Raw genomic sequence first — 27,662 nt, 5'->3', positions numbered from 1 at the left:
AAATCACTTTTTTACACGTGCACTCAGTTATTGGCAATTAATAATGTTGGAAAATATTTGATTAATAAGTTAATGTTTATAAATGCTTATGTTCTTCCATGTACCCCTGAGATTCACATGTCCTATAATTACTATAGAACAATTTCCTACAACAAAACAATGTTAATATACTGTATAAGATGGCAAGTACTCTCATATGTACACTTTGGATGTCAAAAAAAAAAAAAAAAAAAAAAAAAAAAAAAAAAAAAAAAAAAAATGCAGTTGGAATTATTATTGATCTAAAGAAAGCTTTTGACACAATTGATCATACAATTTTACTTAAGAAACTACATCTGTATGGTATCGGGGGGGGGGGGGTGCTGGGGAATGGCTGAGTTATTAACAGGAAGGATACATTATGTAAAAATGGGGAAATGGTCATCAGAATATCTCATCTCTGGGGTCCCTCAGAGGTCCATTTTGGGGCCAAAATGAAATATTTATATTAAAATATAACAAATTATATTTAGTATCTGTTTTTCAAATTTTTACTTTTTGCAGATGACTCAAATATATTATATTATATATTATATTATATAGTAGTGAAAACTAAAATTAACTGGTAACTACTGTAAACGAGGAATTAAGTAAATTAAGTATATGGATGGATATGAATGAATGAATGAAGATATGAATAAAAATGAGGGTGGTAATGTTTACGGCTGTGTTTTATCGCCACGCGTGCTTACATTTGTGCGTGCGTGCTGATGGCATATGAGACAAAAGTTCCTTTTACAGATGTTTATTGGTCATCAACACACTGTAGAATTAAAGTTCAGACATACAAAATAAGGAAACACATTTATATTAAACACTGTAAATGTTAGCATTGCTACATTGGTAAATGGTGTTATACTTGTATAGCACTTTTCTACCTTTCAAGGCGCTCAAAGCGCTTTACACTATCTCGCCATTCACCTACTGGTGACTCCAGTCTGGTCACCTGGTACATTGAGGCCAATGGGGGAAAAAAGACAACCTACTTTAGCCAGCTATAAAACATTGACGGTGTTCTCCAAAACGTAAACTTGTGGTTAAAAGGTAACACTTAAAAAATGCAAAATCGCTGGTTAACAGGAAAAGAAATAGATTACTGACGCCACATTGAATGACAATAAGAGCTTTTTTTGCGGAGTGTAAAGCTTAGTAGTTTAGTGAATGTACTTCTGATGAACATTTCAAAATAAAAGCACATCATGTTTCGTCATATAAATAACGATTTCTAGGGTTAATCCCACATACTTCAGAATTCAGATTCTACACTAAGAATAGCTTTAAAATGACACCCTTTATTAAAAATCTGGTGATAAATAATTATTATACTACTATTATATATAGTAGTATACTATAATATTCATGCTAGAAATTTTTTTAAGAATTGTTTTGAATCATGTTGGAAAGGGGAAGTCAGTGTTCTTAATCTGTTTACATTCCATTCTTTTGCACTAGTTAATGCCATCAGCATTTGACCTCATTGTTTATTTGTGATTTACTGTTGTTATTTTCGTGTTTATTTGTACTTTAATAAAGTATTTAAGTGTTCCAAAATGTTTTTGTGAATTAGTAAGCGTCATCAAAAATGTAACTGATAAATTAGTAAAAAACAAAAAAAAAACAAAAAAAACAAAAAAAAAAAAAAAAAAGGGGGGGGGGGGGGGGGGGAAATATATATACGATTAGTCGACTAATCATAAAAATAGTCGGCTGACTAATTGGGAGAAAATTAGTCGTTTGTGACAGCCCTAGTTGTACAGTGTACTGGAACATATGTCCTCCACACCAATCTCACCTTTTTAACCCCTGACTCATTTTCATGCCTGATATCTTGATTATAGTGCACTAGGCACTTTGTACTGTTCCCTAGTGTGCCAATATTTCACCTATTGTATTGAAGTGTGGGGAAACAGTTATAAATCTACCATGAATTAATTCATCATACTGCAGAAACGAGCAGTACGGATTATACATAAGGTCGGCTTTCTTGATCAAACCCATCATTTATTTGCTCACTCTCTAAAAATCAAAGATCTTGTCAACTATCATACAGCTATAATGTTATTTAAAGCATGTAATAAATTACTGCAATAAAATATACAAAATATTTTTAAGGTTTGTGAAAGTATGCATAGTCTGCCAGGCTCTGAAGATTTTATGCTACCCAAATTTTTAACTACTCGTAAACGTTTTCATTTGTCTGTATGTGGAGTGGAACAATTTAGACAATCACTTCAAGCATTGTCAAAATATCCCAAAATTTAAATTGTTGTATAAAAATATGGTCTGGTCACAGTATAATGACATTTGCTGACAATGTGTGTTGCTGTTCTTGTCATTTGGTCTATAGAATTATTGTTAAAAGAGCCAACCTTAGTTGGTTGTCTATTGGTTTAGTTGTTTTTGTCTGTTTTTGTCTTTTTTTATCCCTTTCATTGTGTGGATATTACCCCACAAAGTAAAAATGTTGGACAATGTGATCAGGGGTAGGATAAAATAAGTTTTTCCTTCTTCCCACTCTCTTTTTTGTGCAAATAATTTGTTGAATTATTATGTATGTTCTGTTTCCTGTGCATGCTCGAAATAAAAAAAAAACATTATCATCGTCAAGTTGCTACGGCATTAATGTTTTTGCATCTGTGTGCAAATGGTCTCTTGTTTTTGGAAATGAAATTTGTGTCAAGTTGAAGCTTTTTCTTTTTTTTTCAATACAATTGAAAAATACTAATGCAATATATGTTTTCTCCTTCTCTGTTAGTGAGGAAGGATACGAATGATGAACCTGACAACAGAATGACACAATTTAAAAAGAAGGCAAAGGAGCTTCGCATTTTGGACGCCAAGACAGCGCAGAATCTATGTAAGTAGGACCATATGACCATATAACCTTTACTGCTGATTCCCCCCCCTCACTATTCATGAACGTCTGAGCTCAAATGCTGGAAAACAGGCACATACTATTGATGGTGTTTTTTACTCCTGTCCTTTGGGAACGTGTTCTTTGGCAGTTGTTAACACTCACCACAAAGCAATATGTCTTTTTAACATTTGGAAAACACATTTTAAAATTAGTGAACCTTTGTAAGTGAACCTTTGTTAGCGTACTGAATCTCTAGGGACCGAATGCTATTTTTCCTTCACACCCCATTTTCCTCCTTTTTAATATAGCACAAGGAAGCAATTTTGTGCACATCGAGTAAGTAAAAATAAATAAATAAATGAATAAAATAAATACATGAATAAAAACAAATAATTGCAATATGTAATGTCATTTTTTAATATACAATACAATATTTTTGCAGTACATTTTTTCCCACCATCGAACTTGTGAATCTGTTTGGCATATTACCAAGTTCTGATGAAGACACACAAACTTCACATTTGCTCTGAACATATGGACAGCACAGGTGTCATGAATTTGCAGCTACGACAATGATCAGTTTCACCAATGCCATCACTCATTAAAGGGAAGCTGAAGAGCTTCTCGGATGAGTGTTTTACTCTGTTGGTCTGAACGCATTATTCTTTCTCTCATTTGTTGTTTGAATTGACCGCATAGTTTTTGAGTTACTGCCATAGCAACACCTTAGCAACGAGGGACACACCTCGCTGCCTGCCGCTACCCGATGAGGTCAATTATTGACGACCTAACTTGCACTCCAACAAGAAAGTATAGCTCCACACTACCCTCACTATATATTGCAAAAATTGTCTGAGGTTTACTCGCAAGAATGACATTTCGATGTGTAGCGATGAATTGCGCACATAAAGTCTCGAAACTCTATGGGTGGCCCAAAAAACATTCTGCAAGGATTTGGACATCTGTTGTTAAAGTCAAGCAGAATAACTTCTCCTCGGCTCCTTGATCATGTCTTTTTTTTTTTTTTCAGCATTTCAGTGACAACAACTTTGAAAGCCTCGGAGGATACAACCTTGATTTTTCAAAGCCATAAGTAGACCCTTAATGACAATTTGATACATTAATTACTTGATTGCGACCTGTTTTTTGCTTGCTTGTCATAGCATAGTGGTAGCGGACAGGTTTTCTATTCATGTCAAATTAATACATTTATTACTAGGTCTATATACTGTAACTATTGGTCTGTTTTTGCAATTATCAGCACTGATAATAACATCACAGACTGACTGCGAAAAGGTTCAGAGAGAAATCATGATTCCTTTCGTGAAGTGTCGAGCTGCACACCGGCGTCATCACCAACCTCTGCTGTGCCAAGTAAATTGTTGTCATCTGACGGCTCAGGTTTAAACATATAGGGATTAATTGTAGATAATCTTTCCTGTGAGCCTTTGCCATTTTATTAGCGTCACGAAAGAGTGATCCTGAATGGTTACTTTCGCTGGAAATATCGCTGATATCATGGCTGCTGCTATGCTCGCTGTGAATAGTCTTCTGTTGCGTTCAGGATTTTACGTCACACTTCCAGGTTTTGAAAGGGACTATTAACAGAGTGCAAAAAAACTACGCCGAAATCCAAAATGCTCTTCAGCTGCCCTTTAAATCGTCAAGCAGCAAGAGGTTTTAATTCCCCCAGTGACATTTGGCATTTAAGAAATGCAATCTGAAATTAAAATGTTTTCATCTTAACGTGGGTTTCTCTATTATTAGAGCATTCTGAAACTACTAGTCAAATGTTTAAGGACACTGTGTTCAAGTTGAGGTGGCCGTGATTGCAGTACTGAACATGCCATAATTAATATCGCTGTTGTCAAAGCCACCAGGGTAAAATTTGGCTAGACAATGTGTTGTACCTACCACTACAAGGAAAATTATAGCACATACGCAGATGGACAAAATGGTGTTTTAAGAGGCATTACCCATGAAGAAGCATATGTAAGTTCCACCTGGAATCACATGAATCGCTCACACTCACTGTAGGAATCCCATCTGAAGAGGGAAAACAGTAACACCTACTGTGTTTTGTATTTCCACACATGATCAGCTGAGGTGTTTCTTTACTTAACCGTAGAAAGCTATTTTTCATATTGTTTTCAAATTTTCAAAGTGAAGCCACCAATTAAATTTAGATGGTACACACATAAAATACTTCAAATACACCACATTTTTTTAAAACCAGCTGACATTTTTTTTTTTTTTTTTTTTTTTGCTTTTATTTTTAGTTTTAAAAAAACTTATACATTTCAAACATTCATCTACAAACCTTCTACATTATAGCCCATAAGTAATTAACATATATGTCTCCTATCTTATATTTATTTTTTGAGTAAATTGATGTAATAATGTGACTATTTCATTTACGATTGGGATGTACAGTAATGATGAGGCAATATTTAAGTATTCAAAAAAAACAAACAAACAAAAAAAAAAAAAAAAAAAAAAAAAAAAAAGTTTTTTTTGCTGTTTCGATTTGCAGACACAACATTTTTTAGGGATATTTTACTAAGAATATTAAAAATGATGGTGAACATTTGCTTACATAAAAAATTATCTCGTGACGATGCTCGTATTGTAAAAAACATGTAAGGTTTGGTGCTCGTGTCAGGAGGATCCACTGCATCATAACACTTTACAGGCTCAGTCACCACTTTTCAGCAGCTATCCAATTATTGTTTTTCCATTCTGTAAATATTTTTAATATTGAATTGTTTAGCGGATGCTGTGCACTCATTTTGAACACTAACTAAACCTCAGCCATGCATATGCCAATGTCAGGTCTTTGGATTATGTGGGTTTCCTCAAACAGATCTAACATGACACAAGGCGGTAATATTTTAGATATTGTTTCTGGTATTGTGTGTATTTAGTCAAATGGGCAATACACCCAGTCTTTTCCTTCTACTGAGGAAAATATGCTATACCCATTGCCTATGTATTTCCATATCCCAATAACAGGCCTGACCTCCAGCTTTTCAGGGCAACATTATTATTTGATTCATTTGTAATACACAATGACTTTAGTTTGTCACTACCAATGGAATTAGTTTAGTCCTTTTTTTCCCTCTCATAATTCCAGTCTTTTCAATGTATGTATATGTACTGTATATGTTTCAAAAATTACACTCAAGCCCATTTTTTTTTTCCATTTTTGGTTTTAGAACATAATACATGTCAACCGGACAAAAAGGAAATCACATTGCATTTTTTTCTTTTCTTTCTCCCCATCCAACAGCAATTTTCTTGGGCTCTTTCCGGCTGCCTTATGAGGAGATCCGAGACATTGTACTTCAGGTTGACGAGGAACGACTGAGTGAATCACTCATTCAGGTAAGACAGACATTTGGTATATTGTGTGCGTTCACCCACACATATATAGACGGTTCATTGTCCCGCTTTATTATGGCTCCATAAAGGGCAACATGTCATGGAAAACTGACCTTTGAATTTTGTAAATTGCTCTGTCACTGTTAAAGTAAACTTGCACAAAAAAATGTATGTTTCGTCAGATTTTAGCGAAAACATATTGCCCAGCTAGCTCTTTATAACTTTTCACAGTTGTGATGTTACATTTGTTTTGGACTGTGTGTTTTCTGCATTTCCAATGATTTTACTTTGTGACCACTCCTTGTTTTTTTTTTTTTTTTTTTTTTTTTTTTTTTACTCTTGGGTACTACTGCTTCTGAAAAGTAATCCCCAAGCTATGTCCCTTTCACAGTTATCAGAAGCTTTTGACCTTACCGTAAAGTGTGTGGAGTGAGCAGTGGCTTATTTGTACGGGATAGGACTGTCTCTTGAAAACATGCAAAGTTCAGCAAATCTAAAAATATAGATATAATGTACATATTATGTATATAGTAATATATGTTGTGTAACGTAATCATGCCACTGTCAAAATACCCCCCAAATCAATGTTGTACGCAGGAACGTTATTTGGAAATTATGAGACATGCACACTTAGTCCCTAAAGTTAGTCCCTAAAGATGAAACCCCTGAGAGTGAAAATACGTGGGGAATGGCCTCCACGAGATGGCTGACCGCATTTAAAATGTGCTATTATATGCGTTTGGCATAAGCTGGTCATCTCATTGTCCGGTGGACCGTGGAGACCCCACATTCATCGCCTGATAATAGATGATGAAGGACAGGGCTTGGCGAAACCTCCAAAACTCCACCCTCTTTTCCACTAGGCTTTTGTCTTAAAGCATGATTGATGAGCTCACTGAAGGCTACTTCATTTTGCTCTCTCTTTGCTGTTTTTGGCATATCCAACCTGAAAACAGATGGGTGCATATGAGGTAAAATATATGTATCATTGTGGACTTCAGACTGTCAGTAGGCCTAATTTGTGCTCACCCACAGAGGACACCTACTGGGTATTCATGTTGAGTTCTGATAACCTTTAATATGCAGGTAATAGAGCAGAAAATAAAGATTGAACGCTGTGAGACAGCTTTGTAAAGGTGAAAGGCAATTTCGATGTTAGTCTTTTCCCCACTTCTGCTGCGCCTGCCCGTTCACCCCCCCCCACCCCCCTCCATCTTTATGGCCCTGTTTACCATGCCTCTTGCCCATTCATTTCAAGGGGATTCCTTATTTTAAGCAGCCACCATTATCCTACTTTTTATTGTAGTTTTAAAATTAACACTTTCAGACTACCGTAATTTCCCGAATATAACGCACACTTTTTTCCCCCCAAATGTGTATATATATATATATATATATATATATAATATAATACTGGACTGTCTCAGGAAATTACAATACACAATATTCTAATTTTTTGAGACAGTCCTGTGTATATATACAGGACTGTCTCAGGAAATTAGAATACACAATATTCTAATTTCCTGACTGTCTCAGGGTCCTCTCCTCTGTACTCTCCTCTTCTGCTCACCCCACAGGTTTTCAATGGGGTTGAGGTCTGGGGACTGAGATGGCCATGGGAGGAGCTTGATTTTGTGTCTGGTGAACCATTTCTGTGTAGATGTGGCCATATGTTTAGGGTCATTGTCTTGCTGAAAGACCCAGTGACGACCCATCTTGAGCTTTCGGGCAGAGGGCAACAGATTTTTATTTAAAATGTCCTGGTACATTATTTCAAAGCATTCATGATGCCATGCACCCTAACAAGGTTCCCAGGGCCTTTGGAAGCGAAACGGCCCCACAGCATCACTGACCCACCCTCATACTTCACAGTTGGTATGAGGTGCTTTTCAGCATGCGCATCTTTCGTGGCACGCCAGACCCACTTAGAGTGTTTGTTGCCAAAAAGCTCAATCTTGGTCTCATCTGACCAAAGCACACAGTCCCAGTTGAAGCCCCAATACCGCTTGGCGAACTCCAGACGTTTGCGTTTATGATTGTGAGTGAGGAAAGGTTTTCTCCGTGCATGCCTCCCAAACAGCTTGTTGGCGTGTTACTGTCGTGTCGACAGCAATGAGCTCTCTCGGATTTCCAACTTACATTCTCACTTTCATTTTACCGTATCAATCCATGGAAGAAACATTAATTCATCATGATGAAACGAGCAAGTTATACAGCAGCCTTTAAAAGAAAAGTCACATCTGTTTTGCTTTCTCTTAGATTCTGGTAAGTTGGAGAAGTTGTCAAATCATATTATTACAGTAAATATTGTCAGTTTATGGTAATGTTTTGAACTACCAATATGCTATGCTTATGCTTTGTTTCACCAGTCAGTAAAATTACATTTCTGTATTTGTACACGAGCTCTGTTTTCTTTCATTCTTCTATTTATTGGTGCTAAAATTAGGGTGCACGTTATAAACGGGTACAATAATTTCCCCTAGATTTTACAAGTAAATTTGGGGTGCGCATTATACATGGGTGCGCCTTATATTCAGGAAATTACGGTATGTGGCATACCATCATTGAACAAATATGTACTGCATTTGTCATGTAATATTTATTGTTTAATATTTTAATTTTTGTTTTCTCCATGAATGTATTTATTGTTTTATTACTGGGTTTTATAAATGATTGTGTGTCTTAAGCAGTTAACTTTAGCAGTATAATATCGTGATTATTTATCTAAAAGAATATAGGTTGAAGGCAGTGTTGTTTTTGGCAGCCATTTTAATTTTTGTTTTAGTCTTAGTCTTTTGGACAAAAATACTTTTTCGTCTTTGTCATATTTTAGTAATTTCAAAATGTTTTCATCTTTGCCTAGTTTTAGTTGACAGTTACTCAAAATGTTCTCGTCTGTATAATTCAAATTAAGTTTTAGTCCAGAAATAAACAACAACAATTTCAAAAATGTTGAATGAACATACAGACACACATATTGTTGCGTATACAAGGACAAGGCTTACTTTGTGATGATATTAAACACTCAGCAGGAAAAACAGTTCTCTTTTTTTTCCCAATTTGACCTACCTAGAAGCCACAAACTGTATGTATAAAAAAAAAAAAAAAAAAAAAAAAAAAGTCCGAGCGTTTAATATCCTCTAGACCAGTGTTTCTTAACCTTACTAAAGGTAACAAACCCCACAAATTTCACGGGTGCATTCACCGAACCCATTGGAATTTCATATTAGAGACATTTTTTTTTTTTTTTTTTACAAATTCAAAACCTTAGCAAGCGTACATCTAAGTGAATTCCTGTTCAAATTTCTGCCAGATTTAAATTTTACCACAAACAATTTTGCCTTTTGTTGTAGATTTTTACGTTGGTAGATGAAATGAAACATTTCATTTCACATAGTTTATTTATTTTATTTTTTTCATGTCCACATTCTTATTTTGTCATATATCACATCTACGGTTGGGCATCCAGCATCGAGCATCGATGGGATCCGGGACTAACACTCCGGTTCTCCCAGAACCGTTTGAAATTTTTAAATTTCCATTCCAAGTTTCGATGCCCTGACCGTCGACCGGCAAAAATAGCTGCAGAACACCATGAAGAAGAAGCCACATGAAGTCGAGCTCCGTTATGAGCAAATCAAATGAAGTGGCTAATTTGGCTTAGCACTAAAACGTGTTGCTTCACTTCACATATCAACAACAAAGTAACAGAATAAACACACCGAAATGATATCAGACCCTCTGTTAAAACGTACAAACTTATAGATTTTGTTTTATCAAGAGTTCCTAACTATGTGTAGTGCAGAGGCAGTGTTTAGCGTCTGTACACCTCAAGAATTATTTTCCAACTAATGTTAATGTTTTTTTTTGCCTGCTGCTCATTCCAGTAAGTCGCCATTAGGGGAAGCCAAGCGCACATAGCAAAACCAAACAAGAACTGTAGAGTCCGGAGTTACAATAGTGACAAGATGTCAGCCCTTAATTAACTAATACCATCTAAAACAAACAATGCAATACAATAAATGCCTGCAGCATAAGACACTCTAAAACATAGGTAAAAGAACATGTGTAAATGTTTTCTCCGTGAGCTTTTGAAAAATAAACATATTTGTGAAAGTGCACTCTTGTGGAAAGTAACTTCATCATATTCAAGTTCAAAGACTGACATTTATATACATGTTAGAAATAGCCCTTTGAGAATTAAGGAATTAATATTATAAGCTATGCAGTTTTTTGACCCTGCTGATTAAAAGAATCGGAATTGAGAATCGTTTGGAACCGGAATCGAAACGTGGAATCGGAACTGTTCAAATTCAAATTATGCTCAACCCTAGTCAAATCCTTGCATGACATTTTATTTATTTATTTATTATTTTTTATTATCTACGTCGTTCACTCTGTCTGTTGGTCTTTTATATTTCCTGATACCAAATGCCAGTCAACCATCCACTGAGCAAACAGATTTCTCCTCCCATTACATAGCGGCCTAGCAATTATAAGAATTAAAGCCTGTAAATTTAGGGCAAACCAGTCCAAAACATGGCCTAAAAACGCCACTTTGCCTAGATTTAGCCAGCGTAAAAAATAGGGCTCTCCCCTTCTTAACTTTCACTTAACCCCTGAGGGGGTTACCCAGGGGGTTCGCTCGAACGGTTAAGAAACACTGCTCTAGACTTACTGGCCAGAAAGGCCAAGTGGCACTGCTTTAGACTGGAGTGTTTTAGGTGGATGCTCGCCATTCTGAAGCTAATGCTATGCTAATGCTAGGATTACATTTAGCGTCTGATGACAACTCAGCACAGATCTTTAAAGGCTAAAGCAACATTGTAACAAACAAATAAGATTGAGTGTAGCCTAGCTTGAGACACATCCTAAACTCCTGTGAGGAAGGAGAGGCACAGCACATCTCACATGAATGACACGACCCAAACACTGTCACGATGCAAGCGGATGTACTTCAAAGTTTAATATGAAAATGTCACACATTGTGAACATATGACGATGTCATACGTCATCATCATCATCATCATATATCGTACTCGTCTTGTTAGACGAAAACTGGCTTATGTCTTGTTATTTTCTAGTCTCACAAGCCACGTTTTTAGCTAGTCGTCGTCACATCATAGTCATGAGGAAATTGTTCGTCAACGAAGTATTTTCGATATCGTCTTTGTTGACGAAAAATAAGGTCATAAAGCACAACCAGAATCTATGTGTAAGGCACACGAACTATAAGATGCATTTTCGCAATGTGGGAAAAAAATAACTTGAAGTGAGCTTCATGATCTGAAAAATATGGATATATATTTTCATATCTTTCATTAATTTTCTCAGCCACTTATCAGAAGGGTCGCAGGGGCGCTGAAGCTTATCGAGCTGATTATGGGTATGAAGTGGAATACACTCTGAACTGGTTGCCAGTAGATTCACATATAAAAATCATAGTAATCAAAGTAATAATATAGAAGAAGAAAAAAAAAAAAAAAAAAAACTGGGTACACTCAATAACTGCGAGCAAAAATAATTATTCACCACTTCATCATCTGGTAAAACCTGACAAAGTAAATCATTACCCTTCTGAGTTCAATTCAAAACTCTTGCTTGTTATAAAATTGCCACTCGAGTACCTGCTATCAGCTCCCTGACAAGCAAGCTGAGAAACTGATTAATAGAAGGAATAGCCAAAATGGAAGGAATCAAGGAAGCAAGGAGTGTTCATAATGCATCTAAAACTCTAACTCAATCTTATTATCCTCCTTCTCTGGCGACATGTCTAATGTAATGATTTGTCAGCAGAATGTGGCAGTGCATTGGCCTTGAAGTACCCCCACAATGTGTCACCCTGGCAGAATGGATAGATAGGAGTTGATTGGCTCTCCTTATTCTGCATTAAGGCCCATCAATGCTTCCGAGATGATGTACCCGTGCCTGAATGCTGCCAGACAGACTCTCGGGCGCTAGCCATTCATCCAGACTCCATTTGAATCTTTGCAAATCCACATATGCCCCTCCCGCCCCACACCACCACCTCATCACCCCCTTCCCCGTCCATTCTGCGTACAAACATATTTACATGACATGCAAATGGAAAGAATGTGTCAATTATGCCCTCTGCCTCTGGTGTCCGTGGCCAAATTGTGTCATTTATCATCCAAGTGATAAATGTGCGAAAGGTTCGTTCACATGGGCAGCCGGCAGATATTTGTGTTAAGTCTCGCACACCCCTCATATCTCATTTGTCGACAAGATCCACCATCTATCCGGACAGGGGGTCACCTTTGTGCATCAGGTCAGCTCCATCAAATACATTGCTTGCATATATAACACCATATCCGACAGTGTGATGTAAAAGTAGGAAAGAAGATATCATTTGGATGGTCTGAAACTATACATTGGTAGGATAAAAATCCTACAGCGTTGGGGTTTGTATTTCAGGGACCTGCTTGCTTTGCATGATCTACTGTACCTTTCCCCTTGTTTTTATTCATGCCTTGACCAGGTCCATGCCCTTGCTGTCATTTCCTTATTTTCTGGACTGTTTTTGCATATCCCTCTCCTCCTGCTGTTTTGCCCTGAAGAAGAAGGAAAAAAAAAAAAAAAGGAAAACTTTTACCAATCCTTTTTAGAGAAACCCAATAATGGCACTATTCAATATTATTAAAGCAGGGGGATTTACACACTCAGATAAATTTTTTGAGGAAGTTGTGATGAAAATGGCTTTTTCATGATAGATATGCACATTAGTAAGGTTCATGTGATACATTGTTAGTTTTTGTTTCGGTAGAACTCATTCATTCATTTTCCATGCCACTTTTCCTCACGAGGGTCGCGGAGGTGCTGGAGCCTATCCCTGCTAACTACAGGCAGTAGGCAGGGGACACCCTGAACTGGTTGCCAGCCAATCGCAGGGCACAAGGAGACATACAACCATTCACGCACACACTCATACCTACGGACAATTTAGAGTGTTCAATCAGCCTACCATGCATGTTTTTGGGATGTGGGAGGAAACCGGAGTTACCGGAGGAAACCCACGCAGAACTCATGCACACAAATTTATTGTATACTGTAGTACCAACTTTTTTGTTCACTATCACTCCAAGGGTTGCAGTTTTTTAATTGCAGCAACTTGGTACGGGTGTGAGTTGTAGACTGTAATTTGTTTGTGATTTTCCAGTTCAGTCTCGTTTAGCCGCATTGCTTGCTGTGCAGAGGCCCTCAGCCTGATCTGCAATCCAAATGGAATTGAAGTGTTGATAGTGTCTATTGAGACTGACAACTCAATTTAATGTTTTGGTTAGGTACTATTCCTCTCTAAAGTTCACAAATTACATGATTTCTGCCCTTTCCATAATGTTCCCGGTTTGAGTCACGATCAGTCTGTTGAAAACAAACCCAAAAACGGAGGTTTGATTCCTACTTTTTTATTACATCCAAGTCACATTTATCTTAAAACCTGGGACATTGCATTCCCAACAGTGGTGTTGCCAGGATGTCAGGTGTGGGTGGGAAAAAAAAAAAAAAAAAAAAAAAGAAATTTGAATTTTTTAATTAAATTATTTAATATTTTTTAAATTATGTATTTAATTATTATTATTAATTAATTAATTAATTTTTTTAAATGTACTATTATCATTATAATTATTTAATAATTTAATTTTGAAATTTTTGAATTGAATTTTTTTTTTTTAAATTAAAGCTCCTTAATGATTTGCCAAACGGCCGTCTAGGGTACGTATTCAGAATGGGTTGTGATAGGTGATCCAAGTTTAAGTCTGGAGGAGCACACATAGCAGGGCCAGAGTGAGAGGACTGGACGGGAAGAACAGGAGGGATGCTTTCAGACGCCACCTGCAGACCCCAGCAGTGATACGGAGCCCTGCTCTGTGTTCGCGGCGGTGATAGAGGGGGGAGTTAGCGGGCGTGGAAACTGCTTGCTTCTTAATGAGCCACCTGTGAATCTGTCTGTCTGGCAGTATGTGCTTATTTGACTGAGCCAGTGCACAATCTAAAGGTAGTATTAGTTCAAAGTTATGTCGACATACACGTAAACACGTGATAAAGAAGCAGAGAAAGAATAACACTTTGAGATTTCGATTATTTAACTTCATCCTGGTCCATTTTGAAGTTTATGACAAGGCACACACAGGGGACTCATCACAAAAAGTTTAAGCACGGTGTGTTTTCTTGCATGTGTGTTTTTGGATAGCTAATTCTTGTCAGTTGATGATTTTTCCAGGGTCTTGTTTGACAGATCATCTGAGTGGCCTCTAAAGCTGCCTTCACAACCAAGTTAATATGTCGCACTACAACACTCATTGCCAAAAGCAGTTTTGTATTCACAAAGACCTTGCGTCGCCAAAAGTCGAACTTCCGTGTAAGCCATTTTATGTATCTGGTGCATTTACTAGTTACTGACAGCTGGCGTCCTGGTAGCAGAAGTCATGTGAATGAAGAAGAGGGAGGGAAAAAATAAAATAAAAAGGCTGCTTTCTCGTCGTCGCTGAAGTCAGCCGCACAAAGATTTATCCACGCCATCTTTTTGCGGTGTGAACATTCATCGCCTGACATAATGGGGGGGGGCCCATTTGGTCAAAATCAACTATATGCGCATAGCCGGTCGTTTGTCGCCCTTCAACGCATGATTACATTGACTTTGTATGGGAACCAATCATGCCACTAGAATAAAACTTGGCCGTTGGCTTTAATGTTTAATGTTTGCCAATGCATTTTATATGACCCCATCGCCTTTCAAAATGGAAAGGCTAATTACTAACACATCTCCACAGCTATAAAAAGACTAATTAGCATAAAACTGTGTGCAAAATGAAGAGCATAGAAGATTCTTGTTTTTCCTTCAGTCAATAACTTAAATCAATAAAACGTTCATTGATGACCTAAGATGAACATATTTGTATTTTGTTTAATCCAGCCAGTAATAATTTAAAAGCAATAGAAAACCCTGTTAAAATGTTTTTGTGATGTTTAAACAAAATAGACCCGAATAAATCATTACCTGTGATTTATAGCCTATAAATCTCAATCGAGATTAAAATATATACTGTATATGGGGGATAAATTACATGTCATCAACATTCATTCACACTGTGTTGTTCTTTCTCCTTCTGTAAGCCAACTAGCTCTCTGTGGGAGGTGCATGCTCACACATACAAAGAGGCGTTGTGGAGATTAATGGTGTGTCATACTGCATCTTTTGGCACATATCTGATTCAAGTGTCTACAGGACGAGTATCGCCGATACAGATGCTGCTCAATATTTAAAGTAGATTACATCGAAACACTAAATCTAATTTTTCCTGACCTTCAAGGGCTTCTCTAATGATTAATTTATGTACAAATAGTTTGTTTTCTTCAGATGTGATGATACTGAAAGTTCAATTACATCACAATCCTGACCTTGTGTGTGCATCATCATCAATGTAGTCCATTTGTGTCCCTGTGCCACAGTTGTCTGTTTGCATGCATTTCTAGGCATTAAAGTGATCCTCTAACTAAAATACATGTAGGCGCTAATAAACCACAATTGTTCTCTTGTACTAAAATATGTTGTTAGAAAAACATAAAATGTTAAATCAATGTCAATATTTTATAATATTTAGTCCATATTCTGACCGTTAGTTGGCGCCATGGTTTGCGGGCTCGCAGTGATGACATAATTGGGATCTTTCCAAATGTGTGTTCAACAGTTGCTTATTGCTGCCTAAACTCGCAAAGTAAAATGCCACGATGTGCTGCTTTTGGATGCAATTACCAGTCAAATGGAAACAAGGGGAGTGAAGTGAGTGGTCAAGGTGGAATTATTATTTTTAGTGAATAAATGTGCATAAGTGGAAGCTTCTCCCTCTTTTTGGTCCCTGTGTGCATGTATCCTACCCACCACGTGTTACAACTGGCGCCCGAACATTTTTCCTGGATCTTCAGTCAAGTAAGGGATCCGTCTATTTTCTGGATCCGATGGTCCCACCACGTCTGCTATATTGGTTTCGGATCTGTCCAGTTTTTTGATTTGTCGGTCCCACAGCGGCTTTTCGGATCAGTTTACTTTGTGGAATCGACGGCCTGATCGCGGCTGCGACATTGCAATGGGATCGGTCTAATTCCTGGATCTTCGAGTGAGTAAAAAACGCGGATTTGGATTACTATTGCTATCTTTTTTGTTGATTGTTCTTCATGGGAGTTTTCCCCAAATCATACTAAATAATTAAAGCACTATGACACGCTACGGTGATGACAGTGACTCTGACGTGGACCTTACAACAATGTTGGAGTTCGTCAGGGAAGCGTGTTTGCGTATTGCTGAGTTCCCGAGTGAAGAGTGATCAAGGTAGAAATATTATTTTTTGTGAATAAATGTGCATAAGTGGAAGTGTCTCCCTTTTTGGTACTTGTATACACATATCCTAGCTACCACGCTTTACAATGTAAAAGACATGTGTTACACAAGGTGTACTCTTTGGCCAGTACTGTAAAGCACACGGCAGCTCTGGATGCTAACAATCTACATAATTTTATTGGGATAAGTTTGAAAACGCAATATGCTTACCTTGAATATCTGCTAATAAAATCGGACAGCATACACTCTCGCTCCCAACCGGAGTTCCCAACAGGACTCTAGCATCACCAGTTTTGCCCAACTTTTGTCTTATCAGGTATTTGCTGCACACATTTTTTCCTGAAGCTCGTCTTGTGAATGACCGACAGTGCTGTCCTGCTCTTCACTTTTCAGATCTTGTTCAAATAGGAAGGGTAGAACTGACGACATGTTGGGAAAGCTAACGAGTGACACGCTGGAATTTCGGCAACGGGACCAGTGATGTCACGCACTGCGACGTAACAAGAATGGCGACCTATCACTTAAAATTTACAAACTTTATTAAAACAAACACATTAAGATGGGTTTTAATATCAAATTATTATAACTCATACTAACATTTATCTTTTAAGAATTATTTGTCTTAAAAAAGGAGGATCCCTTTAAGATAGAATTTCAACCAGCATTTCATTGGACGGTCGAACATAACATGACCACGAGGTGTGCAAGTTTCACTGTAAGAACAAGGGAAACTTTAATGTTAACCTACAAAAAGATAAACTGCAGAAGTACACGTGGAAAACTTATTAGTGGAGTACAAGAATTGTGTTCATTCAAATAATACAGTGTAAGGGTAGCCCCTTCATATGTGGAACAAAGGTGAGTGATAGAGAGCCATGGCTGATTGCCTACTTAATTACAACATGATGGTTGAACATATCTCGAAAAGTGAAGCACAACATTGAATTGAAGGTAAAATCCAGCACTTGTGCTACGCCCAAATGAGTGTCAATTGGAAACAGGTATTCTGGACAGATGGGCCACACAACTGCCCACCCTCCCCCCTTTCCCCAGCTAATGTTGGTTGAGCGTGGCATCAAATTTGATCATCGTTTTGCAGATTCACCATGACAACGGTAGTGTGAGCACCCTGAAATTGCCGCTTTCACTCTTAATGACCTTTTATCATCTTTTTGTTTTATGTACAGCTACATATCCTGTCCCATCCTGTGTGTCTGACTATTGGTTTGGAGTTGATAATTGGACAAGTGCACGAGGAAATGTGTGCCACTTTAAATTAAACTTGCCTAGTGTCTCCAAGGAAACATCACAGTAAAATCCAATGACAACAGCTGGCTCACAATGCTGCCTGCAAAATATTTAGTAGACATTGACATGAATTACATATAAGACGTGAAAACAACCCACTCAGGCCAGATGGAGATTAAAAATAAAAGTTGTGGGCGCATTTGCAGTTTTACTTCCTTTGCGAGCACCGAAAAGTGCATTCAACTGACAGAATCCTCTTAGTATTATGTATTAACATGACATTTTTACCCCTTGTCATAAATCTCATATTAAGTTTCAGAAGAATGCCCTTCTGCTGATCACAGTCTGTCTTAGAACGATCCCTCCCAGTTTAGTTGTACTAATCCGTGCTTGTCTGAGTTAATTCACTCTTGAGTTAGTGAGATTATACATTTCTCAAAAGTAGAATACACCAATAAAATAAGGAGAGGAAATAGCACACTGCACAGTCCTAACATGCTGCTTGTCTGACAGTAAAGTCAGCATAGGCTTGTCATATTACGTCCTCACCTTTCCTCCCTTCACCATGGCAACAACCTTTCCTGCCGGGTCTCACGGGAGCCTGTTGCACCAGTCTCGCATGTTGTTATTGTTTATCTCTCTTGTCAATCATCCAGACGTCGCTCATCCATATGCATGCCCCCCGTGGCTCCGTCCCCTTCCCCTCTAGTGTCCTCCCATCATTAAATGTAGATGCCCATTGGCTTGCAGGCTGTGGCAAGGCCAGTGCCAGACTTTGTTCTCATTTGTAACAACAGGTGATTGCACCAGCTTGGCATGTCGCTGGGCATCATTTGCATGATATACAAGTGCACATGTGGGCCATGGCGATAAGTATGGCTGTGCATTGGGCCTTTTGGATTAGTGCTGAAGGAGGAGACATCGAGTTTGCCTTGGGTATAATTGGGGTTTATTTTGGCGCTGCGTGAAGAAGTCTCACACTGCAAATGATAATTTAACGACACCACATTAAATACATTATGCTTATTGGGAAGGGAAAAGATACAAGTGGATTTACAAAAATAGCAAGCCTTCATATCTAATGTCTTTTACAATTGATGGCCATGACCCAAAGTTCTGAATGTGCTCTTAATTGATCATTGTCATTGATTGATACAAGACAAAAACACACGATTGTGGGACAGAGGGTACAGAGGGTACTTTGCTCTCACCTTCAAAATGATTTTTATTGGATGCTTGTGATTTCTGATTTTGCTATTGCATTTTTAGACCTGAAAATAAAATGTAATACATTTACTTTTGTAAGAAGTAGAAGTATTGTATAGTAGAAGAAGGCAAATCTAATTGAAGGCTGTATTTGGGTTTATTTGTCAGAAAAATAATACATTGATCATCAGGGCATACAGCACTTCACACATCACACAGGCTCTCATATTAAATCTTCAATTTATCACCAACCTTTGTAAATGTTTGGACTGTTTTAGTTAAAGCAGACAGTTTTTTTTTTTTTTTTTTTTTTTTTTTTTTTTTTTTTTTTTTTTTTTCATCTGTGTGATTTTGACAAAGATCAGATCACATTTGATGGTGATTTTATGCAGAAATTTGAGAAATTCCAAAAGATTAAGATTTTTTTTTTTTTTTTTTTTTTTTTTTAATACCACTGTAAATAGTTATTCTATTGTATAATTGAATCCCGCAAGTGTCACCCTTCTAACTGCTTAACAAATCATATTCAGAACATCACATGCAGGAATCATGACTTATTTGACACTAGGGTTGAATATATCATTGATTGTCTTAATTCTCATCCTGACTAGAGTTTAGGTGTGCACGTAAAAAAATATTCATGTATGTTTCAGAGAGTCACATTTTATGTCACACTATGTGTAAAAAGTGTTTTTAGGCCCAACTTTACAAATAATTCCCTTCTATCCCTCCACCAGTCTTCTGAAACTAATTTTCTTATTTTATGTAATTTTATCTACAATATGTCACACCTGTGTCACAATTTTTGTAAACAAACTTGATTTGTTTTTGTTGTTTTGACAAGCTAAAATATTCCCCACAACAACAACTCCCATGTGGCACATTAAAACTTTTTTCAGCCAGTAAATACACTCAAATTTGCTATTTTCTAGCTTGTCTAAGCATCTACCATATATTGTGGACTATAAATCACATATTTTTTCATAGTGTGCCCCAGGGGTGCGACTTATGTGTGAAATCATTAACACCTTCTACCTCCGGTGTTGGAGGAGTTTTTTAAAAGTGACACAGAGGATGAAGACTTCATTAGATTTAATGATTTAGTGTTACACTGACGGTTTGGTAAACTTGTTAGCATCTTCTTTATGCTATCGTTATCGGAATAACTCTTAATAGCTATGTTACGTTAATATACCGGGCACACACTCAGTTTGTTGTTTATGCATCATTTAATGTTAGCATAATCTACACTTTTTCAGCTTGCCTTTCAAGATGGCATGTATGTTGTTGGTGTTGGATTTTATTTTTAAAATTTTTTTTTTTTAAATTTTTTATTTATTTTATTTATTTTTTTTTTCTCTTTTACACTTTTTTTTTTTGTTGGACTGGTGCGACTTATAGTCCAAAAAATACGATAATCAGAATGGGGAAAATGACTGATGAAATTTTCAGTTTGTTCTTGTTTTTGGCCAAATTGTATATATTTGCTTAACGTGTTGGTTATTGGCGGGTATTAAGTTATACATTGGCACATTATACATTATACATCGGGTTGACCCGTTAAAATAGTGTGTTCATTTACATTCCTTGTGAGCAATGTTAACTTAAACATGCCATCTTGCTTGCCATGTTCCAGTCCTGTTCTGTTGTTTGAGCTGGATCTTTTTGGTGACCTCAACCTGTATATTTATTGCACTCCACCTCAAGCATGAAAAGTGAAAAGAAGAGACCGCAAAATGTTTGAAATGTGTTAGTGGAAATCCAGCAGACTATAATGCTAATGGATGCTTGCCAAGTCTTCCTCTTGCTCCATTATCTGTTCATTGATTGCAAATGGAAGCCTCCCGTGATTTGTCGTGAGTTGGGAAGGAAACCTGCAGTGGCCTCATGTCAGTGAGATGGCTGTCCCATTTTGCTCTTCATTGCAAAGTGTTGACAGAAGACCTCATGAGTGTGTGTCTTTGTCTCACCAAATGCCAACTTAAATATATTAAAAATGAAGAGATCACATCTGTCGAGCACACACTCTCCATACTTCATGATAGACACCTCAGAGAGGTTCAGAGAGAAGAACACCATCCGCATTTGATGTCAGATAGTTCTGACTCTGGTTTATTCAAGGCAACTTAATAAAGAATGTGTTTTTCTGAGAAACGACGTATCGATTAAGTAGGCCTCTGAAATGCATCTCAAGGATCCTTGGCCATTCTCATCATTTCCTTATTACTTCTGGGAATGATGTAATTAAGTTTGACAAGACAGTGAATGTTATAGATTTTCATAACACTCTTGATCCTCCTCCATTGTTGAAACCATTTTTATTTGTTTTTCACATCTTCACTTACTGTGCTAGTGTCAAGAAGTATTTCAAATTAGGGTGGCAGCGCCATGTTTTTATTTATTTATTTATTTATTTATTTTTTTTTTCCCATTAAATTAGAAGGTTGACCAAAAGATAATATTTCAGATCTTTTAACTCCAATGAAGAAATTTATCTGTTGGTCCAAGTAAATTTGCAATGCCATGTTAGTCAGGAATTAGTGTAATTAGTTATATGGATCTATAGACACAATTTACAAATGAAACACTGCAATATGTCCTCTTCACTAATTTAGAAGACAATTTTAGTCCACCCCATTTTTTCAGTTCAAATCAATCTACCATGAGAATAGATGACAACACCACAAGCACACGAACTCCATAGAAATTGCCCACCAGTTACAGGCGTGCATTGGTCTCTTATGTGAATGACTCTTGGCTGGCCCAATTAAGTCGCTTAGACGCTGTAAGTACATAGATATATTTACCACCACTCTTGTGACATTGTACCCTGTACTCCTTGAAACCATGTGCTTACCACCACAATGGCCACTTGGGAATTTTGCTCGGTTGTAGTGCACTCACCTCTTAACTGGTGATATGCTGACAGCCCATATTAGATAAATGAATCAACCTGAGAAAGGCCACCATTGAATTCATAATCTTATAATAAATAGATATTAGTTTGGTTGGGACAGTGAAGTAATAAAAAATACACCGGACTCATGTATGTAAACAGACCATGCCGAATTATAGCAATATGCTGTCCATCTGCTGTTGCTAGGCAGATCACAGAAACAAAGAAAAAAATGAGAGGGGGTAAAAAGCACATCATACAGAATAATGAAGATGAACTCTAGTAAAAACAATAAGTAAAAGTCCAAGTAATCATTACATGGTTGATATGATTTTTACCCATTGTTCCAGAATATGACAGTGATGGTACAAAATGTTCTTTCTGGCCAGTGTTTGTATAGCTTTTTTAAATAAGGATGTAGTTTCATTTGTGAGAAACCAATCTGTGAAACTGTACTCAATATGTGAAAACACCATGGCATGTAAAAACATCTCAGCTGCCTCAAGTGTCATAGATAATTATCTTCAAAATGTGTAGGTTGAATTAGATTGTTTTAGAAATTTTCTTTGATTTTCTTCGACTTTTGAACTTTGTACTTGAATTCTTGAGCCAGTTTTAGCTCCTGAATTTGCAACATGTTTGGACAATATAATGAAAAAAGTCTGAATAATTTAGGAGGCATGATATTGTGATTGTATTGAACGTGGGCCAATTTGGTTTTAGGGATAAGCTCAGCTCCCTGTGTATTGTTTGCTTTTTATTAATCTATCTCAGCTGGATATTTTTCTGAAACATTTATGTACTATCACTTCAAAAAGTAGTTGGCCATATATTTTTTAATGCATGCTTTTACTGGGCTGAAGTATTAGTTCTCTAACCTGATGTATTGCGCTGTCATGGATTTAAAGTGTGTGCTTTTTTTCCCAGCTACTGGTCACTAATGTTGGAAATTTTACTTTGAAAAGGTAATTAGTTAGATTAAATTACAATGCAATACAATACAAATGACTTTTCTCCAAAGTTGAGTTAGTTACTTAGTTACTTCATTATAAGAGTAAGAAACGTAACAAAATACAAATGTAAACTGACCGTTACCTAGTGCAAATGTCTGAAACTGCATGTTAGGCCTACTGCACAATCATCAGACAGTGCTTAAATATTTTGAAAAGTAACAATATTAAATATACTTAAAGTTTGAGAACGCTACCTTTGAAATTACCTGGCCCGTCGGCATTATCACTGTCTTATTGTGTTTGCCAGAGTGTGCAGTGAATTAGGGCATGATCTGCCCACCTAGCCAATCATCACATTTTCAACTGCGTCGCCCCCCCCGCTCCCCACTCGCGCTCTGCTCTCTTCAGGCAGGCAGACGGTGTAAGACAAAATCAGGCAACTCTCGCTTCAGTCAACCAAATTGTAGTTAAGCATCCCTTCACATCCTCAGTAACTGTAACGTCATTGCAAAGATTGGAAAATTAATTCATTAGATTACTCACTACTGAGAAAAATAATGCCATTTGACTATAACACTGTTATTAACAACACAGCTAGTCACATACTCGAACTGTGTACCTGTTGTATTGTTCCCTTATCAAACACTTCACAGTTAACCTGCTTATTTGCTATTTGCAACTGCTTATATTTTACTATAACGCTGTAATAAGAGTTCTGTTAAAAGTTTACTGTTGTGGTCAATAGGTTAAAATTCAATATAGCTTTATATATTTTGACTTGACTAAGGAGGTATGAAAAAGTATCTGAACCTTTTGGAATTTCTCACATTTCTGCATAAAATCATTATCAAATGTGATCTGATCAAAGGTGTAGGTTTGCATAGGGACGGTAGGGACATAACACTACCAACTTTTCAGGATGCTGAAATTGTCCCCACCAACTTTTCAGCAACCAAAAAAATGCATTGCATAATGGCTTCAGTTATATAGGTCACTTAGATCGTCTTGTCCATATATTGTAAGGATAGAACTGACCCGACCATTATTTAGGAAATTAGAGTACTTTCATTATGTTCAGACTGACATTGACCCCTTTTCACTTGCTGAATGTGCCAGTCCATTTTTTCCCCTCAAACACATATTTACAATATGTCGCCTCCTCCGCCCCCTTCGAAGGCAAGGGAAGAAGTTTTAGTTTATTTATTTATTTATTCTTTTTTTTTTTTTTTTTTTTTTTTTTTTCCCCCGCCAGCAGCAGCCACTGTAAGTAATTTAAAAAGACGTCAATGTTGTGTCGGTTGGGAACACACCACTAATTTTGCTACTGAAAGCCTGACCTGCATCAGAGTTATAAAAAAGTAATATGTGTGTATTTCTCAAACTCGAGGAGGAAGCTGCATTGAGAGAAATATCCTCCTGTATGTTTTCTACAGTTAACATAATTAAACTGTAAGAAATATAGTGAACTAAGGATTACCCCCCTTATGGATAGTTAATTGATGATTAGCAAGTTTGTACTTCATGTGTATGTTAATATAATATGTGTTCAAATATTGCAATTTAAATTTGCTAATAATGTCCAGACATTTATTCTGGAAGTTTTCAAAATATTTCTTGAGTAATTTTTGAAAACAAAACTTTGAATCGAACGGTGTATCACCTGACCCAATACACATGAAAGTTAGTTTTAGTCAATACAGATGTATTTTGCATTGATCATTTAGCCTATCAATTAATAGGGTTCATTTTGGTGAGAAATGTAGCCCTGACCCCTGTTCATCCAGTCTGTTCGGTCTAGTGAACCATCACATTTTATATTTTGTGGCTCCCCCCTTTGGCAGCAATAACTTCAACCAGACGCTTCCTTTAGCTGCATATCAGTCAGTCTCATCGATCGGGACCAGGCCCGGAGTGACTAATCGGGAGCTTCTGGACCATTCCCGATGGTCCGGGTTTTATTTAAAAAAAAAAAAAAAAAAAAAAAAAAAAAAAAAATTACACTGTTATAATTTTTGGTTTGGTATTTATTTATGACAGTGTCAGTGAGTATAACTTACATTCTGTTACCGCTGTCGCTGTGGGCTGTCTTAAAAAATACAAAATAAAAATATATACAGTATATATATATATATATATATTTTTTTTTTTTTTTCCAGACGCATCCTCACGTGTGCAGACGAAAAATACAGCATGCAGCTCCGCCCCCTAATTGTAGTCTGTATTGAGCCAAATTAGCTGCTATCATGGTGCTCGGATGGATAAAAAGAGCAAGGGTGGTGCTGAAAAAATAAGAATTAAAAAGAGAAAAGCACTCGTGAAAGAATCGGCAAAATGCGCAAAAATAGCTAATTTTTTTCATGCAACGACCTCGCTGCCTCAAACTACATAGGATTACAACGAAAGTGGTAAGGCCAGATGGCGAAAAAAATGCAACTTGTACCGTGTGATACGACAATATGTAATTGTGGAAACTTTGGCTTCTTGTAGCACCTCACAAGGGATATGTAGCAGCAAGCATTAGCCATAATGAACACACCACAGGTGCAGAGCTGGAAGGTAGGATTGCCATGTTGTTCAGCGAGTGAAAATTAGAATTAATATAATCAATTACGTGGCATTTTTAAAGTGCCATAAAGCTGACTTGAATTGATCAGAATGCATTGTTGTTATGTTCAAAATTTACTATTTCTTTAATATGAGATTTAATGTCAGTGGCAGACATAGGGGGAAGTGGTGAGGATGGGATTGCTGCCATTGATGCTGTCAGTGTTGAAAAAACAGGTGAGGCGTTGTAATAGTGTGAACAAGCAAGCTTCAATTCTAATATGGTCACATTTTATGCCCAAATGATAATAGTGGCTCATTTATTTATCAAAAGTTAGATTGCAATCAAACTACACATTTGAAAGTGATAGATAAATGTTAGATGCAATTGACCTGCATAGTTTACATCTGCATACACATTTATATTACATATTATACATATTTTATATACACAGAATTACAGTACACGGCTTTAGAGAACACTGAACTTAACACGTGTATGCATAATGACATTATTTTAAATGAGTGGGCCGGTCTGAGGCATGAAATTCCAGGGCCGAAAATGAGTCCCACTCCAGCCCTGATCGGGACTAATATTGGCCCATTCTTCTGGACAAAACTGCTGTAGTTCAGTCAGATTCCTGGGATGAATGGCATGAATCACTGTCTTTTGGTCATGCCACAGCATCTCAATGGGGTTCAAGTCTGGACGGTGGGGTTGAGGTGTTTATGTTGGTGAGCTGTTCCATTTTTCATCCACACATGACGTTGTGTGTTACTGTCAAACAATTCAACTGTGGTTTCATCAGTCCACAAAATATTTTGCCAAAACCTCTGTGGACTGTCCAAGTGCCTTTTGTGAACATTAAACGAGCAACAATGTATTTATTTATTTATTTTTTTTTTTTTTTTTTGACACAGCAGTGGCTTCCTCCATGGAGTCCTCCCATGAACACCATTTTTGGCGATAGTTTTAAATATAGTTGATGCGTGCACAGAGATATTGGACTGTGCCACTGATTTCTGTAAGTATTCAGCAGACACTGAAGGGTTATTTTGTATCCCTCTGATCATCTTTGGTGGATGGCCATTCCTTGGAAAAGAAGCAACAGTGCCAAACTCTCTCCATTTGTAGACAACTTTTCCGACTGTCGATTGATGAACATCCAGACTTTTAGTGATGGTTTTGTATCCTTTCCCAGCTTTAAACAAATCAACAATCCTTGATCCTCTTCAGACAGCTCTTTTGACCAAGCCATGATGCACATCAGACAATGCTTCTCATCAAGACAATTCTTACCAGGTGTGTGTTTTAGAGTGGGCAGGGCAGCTTAAAACCACTCGTCAGTGATTGAACACACCCCCACTTAAATTGTTTGGTCAAAATTGGTTTCAATTGCTCTTTAAGTCTCCTTAGGCAGAGGGTTCACTGACGTATTTTTCCCCCTTCTGTCATTGTTTTAATGCTATCCTCATTGAAATATGAAAACCTATAAATGTTTGGTTGGTTTTCGTTAAAGATACACTTTTTTACATCTCTGTGATTTTGACAAAGATCAGATCATATTTGATGGTGATTTTATGCAGAAATGTGAGAAATTCCAAAAGTTTCATTTACTTTTTCATACCTCTGTAATTGGATATGACACTTTTTTTTTTATTTATTTATTTTTTTTTTCACAATCCAGTCTCTTGCAAGAAGGGTTGTATTTCCTTACCCGGAACTGGATTCACTTCAATCAACAGTGTAGCACACACCTTCCATAAATGTAGCATCAGATGTTGCCAGACATTTGCACCTTTTACATTTATCACTCTTTGGCACACATTCATCTGGCTGCTGACTTGTATTGTATATTTTCCCCCTAGAAAATATTTCGTAGATTGTTCTGTTTACTGTTTGCTTCTTTGATGGCTTTACTTACTGTATTTGTGGATATACTGTGCCAAGGCCCTCAGTGAATGTTTGTTGCTTCATGTGCGCTTGCAGTCATCTTTCCTGCTGCTGTGTATGGATGGGTGTATGCGTTTGTGTGTCTAGAGGCCTGTGGTGAGCAGTCTGGCCCAGCACAGTCGCCTGGTCCCCCCACTTTGTGTCACATATGGCGCTGCCTTTGTGTCAGCAGAGCGCTACGGGGTTCCTTATAATTAACAAGATAACAGACGAATGGATTGAAGAGCTCA

At 37.1% G+C, this 27,662-nt stretch overlaps 1 protein-coding gene across 8 annotated transcripts in view; it reads left to right on the top strand.

Annotated features, from left to right (window-relative positions):
- The window catches only part of diaph2 (diaphanous-related formin 2), a 647,336-nt gene that overhangs the window by 369,698 nt on the left and 249,976 nt on the right, over positions 1–27,662 (top strand). For all 8 annotated transcript variants that reach the window (XM_057849926.1, XM_057849922.1, XM_057849923.1 and 5 more), the window contains 2 exons: positions 2,795–2,896; positions 6,186–6,280. In XM_057849926.1, the coding sequence (XP_057705909.1) occupies positions 2,795–2,896; positions 6,186–6,280 (197 nt within the window). The remainder of the gene's footprint in view (positions 1–2,794; positions 2,897–6,185; positions 6,281–27,662) is intronic.

The sequence above is a fragment of the Corythoichthys intestinalis genome, chromosome 11 (genome assembly GCF_030265065.1).
Source record: "Corythoichthys intestinalis isolate RoL2023-P3 chromosome 11, ASM3026506v1, whole genome shotgun sequence".
Lineage (NCBI taxonomy): Eukaryota > Metazoa > Chordata > Actinopteri > Syngnathiformes > Syngnathidae > Corythoichthys > Corythoichthys intestinalis.
The sequence above is the reverse complement of the archived record's forward strand: the minus strand, read 5'-3'. Positions and strand labels throughout refer to the sequence as shown.